The 2,318-nt window shown below is 37.9% G+C and overlaps 1 protein-coding gene across 1 annotated transcript in view; it reads left to right on the top strand.

Annotated features, from left to right (window-relative positions):
* The window catches only part of LOC107559386 (DNA topoisomerase 1-like), an 11,729-nt gene that overhangs the window by 2,459 nt on the left and 6,952 nt on the right, over positions 1-2,318 (top strand). The window contains exon 2 of the mRNA XM_016243183.1: positions 106-200. Coding sequence (XP_016098669.1) covers positions 106-200 — 95 coding nt within the window. The remainder of the gene's footprint in view (positions 1-105; positions 201-2,318) is intronic.

Genomic DNA, 2,318 nt, shown 5'->3' with positions numbered 1-2,318 from the left:
CTCTCACTCACACACACACACACACACACACACACACACACACGAGAGAGAGAGAGCCGCCGGCGGTCAGAGGTCACACTTTTGTCTCTCTACTTCTTGTTACAGATCCAGAAGAAAAAGGAACAAATTGAAGAGGCCAAAAAAGAGCTGAAGGAAGCGAAGAAAGCGCATAAAGACGCTCCATCTGACAAATCCAAGAAGTAAGGAGTCTTTTAAATGCTCACACACACACACACACACACACACACACACACGAGAGAGAGAGAGCCGCCGGCGGTCAGAGGTCACACTTTTGTCTCTCTACTTCTTGTTACAGATCCAGAAGAAAAAGGAACAAATTGAAGAGGCCAAAAAAGAGCTGAAGAAAGCGCATAAAGACGCTCCATCTGACAAATCCAAGAAGTAAGGAGTCTTTTAAATGCTCCTGGACTCAAGGTTAGAGCCGATGATCCTCTGCCAGCAGTGTTTGTGCTGTAAAAGCATGAAATATTCAGACCGATCTACAGCCAAAAGAAACAAACACTGCTGCTGTTCATCAGCAGTCTGTTTGTGCCTGAAGACATTCACATTAAATCATTACAGTTACTGTTTGTTGATGGAAAATGCATTGCAGCGGGTCAGCTGGATTGCGTTGCATCACTGTTTGCCAAATTTTATTATTACAGTCTGAAATAATGTAAATAGAACATCATGAACACAATAAACGTATTTTAGTTCCTCTCATGACACAACAAATCCTTCAGATTAAATGCTATTCAGAACAGGAATGAAATAAGTGTAAAACACATTATAGTGTTATAGTATAATAAATGAATTTAAAGCAAACCAGCAGCGTGACACAGATACACTTGAGCTCTCGTTCGACATCAGTGCAGATGTGTGGCTTTGTTAATGTTAAGAGCTTTATATGGTAACTTTGGAATATAAGCAGCAGCATGTTTTAAATGATCAAAATACGTGACTTATGTTCGGGAAAATACAGTCGTTTTTATTTTAAGTCGACCTAAAATGCTGTTCGTCCTTTAGGGTTATTATTGTTAACTAAAACTATTAAGACATTCTTGTTGAGTAAGATAAAGCTGAAATATACATATTAATTAAATTATTTCGGCTAGTTGGCAACATTTCACGTTTTCATTTAGTTTAAGTTGAATCACTAAAATTACTACCTGCAAATAAAATAAAAACTAAAACTGAAATAAAAAATTTACCAAAATAGTAAATATTCAACCTAAACCTAGGTAATGTTTATAAAAATACTAATTAAAAGCACAACAAAATTACTAAACATAATCATTTATAAAAATTAAAGCCAATCCAAAATATTAAATGTTATAAAGAGTTGATGAATGGAATCTGAACTGATGAACAGCTCCTCGTGTGTGTGTGTGTGTGTGTGAGAGAGAGAGAAGGTGAGTGTGTGTGTGTGTGCGCGTGCGTGTGTGCGAGTGTGTGTGTGTGTGTGTATGCGCGTGTGTGTGTGTGTGTGCATGTGTGAGTGAGAAGGTGAGTGTGTGTGTGCGTGTGTGTGTGTGCATGTGTGAGTGAGAAGGTGATTGTTAATGTTAAGAGCTTTATATGGTAACTTTGGAATATAAGCAGCAGCATGTTTTAAATGATCAAAATACGTGACTTATGTTCGGGAAAATACAGTCGTTTTTATTTTAAGTCGACCTAAAATGCTGTTCGTCCTTTAGGGTTATTATTGTTAACTAAAACTATTAAGACATTCTTGTTGAGTAAGATAAAGCTGAAATATACATATTAATTAAATTATTTCGGCTAGTTGGCAACATTTCACGTTTTCATTTAGTTTAAGTTGAATCACTAAAATTACTACCTGCAAATAAAATAAAAACTAAAACTGAAATAAAAAATTTACCAAAATAGTAAATATTCAACCTAAACCTAGGTAATGTTTATAAAAATACTAATTAAAAGCACAACAAAATTACTAAACATAATCATTTATAAAAATTAAAGCCAATCCAAAATATTTGTGTGTGTGTGGGGTTGATGAATGGAATCTGAACTGATGAACAGCTCCTCGTGTGTGTGTGTGTGTGAGAGAGAGAAGGTGAGTGTGTGTGTGTGTGCGCGTGTGTGCGTGTGTGTGTGTGTGCGTGTGTGCGTGTGTGTGCGTGTGTGTGAGTGTGCGTGTGTGTGAGTGTGCGTGTGTGTGAGTGTGCGTGTGTGTGAGTGTGCGTGTGTGTGAGTGTGCGTGTGTGTGAGTGTGCGTGTGTGTGAGTGTGCGTGTGTGTGAGTGTGCGTGTGTGTGAGTGTGCGTGTGTGTGAGTGTGCGTGTGTGTGAGTGTGTG

The sequence above is a fragment of the Sinocyclocheilus grahami genome, unplaced genomic scaffold, assembly GCF_001515645.1.
Source record: "Sinocyclocheilus grahami isolate Dianchi unplaced genomic scaffold, SAMN03320097.WGS_v1.1 scaffold683.1, whole genome shotgun sequence".
In the NCBI taxonomy this organism is placed as follows: domain Eukaryota; kingdom Metazoa; phylum Chordata; class Actinopteri; order Cypriniformes; family Cyprinidae; genus Sinocyclocheilus; species Sinocyclocheilus grahami.
The sequence above is the reverse complement of the archived record's forward strand: the minus strand, read 5'-3'. Positions and strand labels throughout refer to the sequence as shown.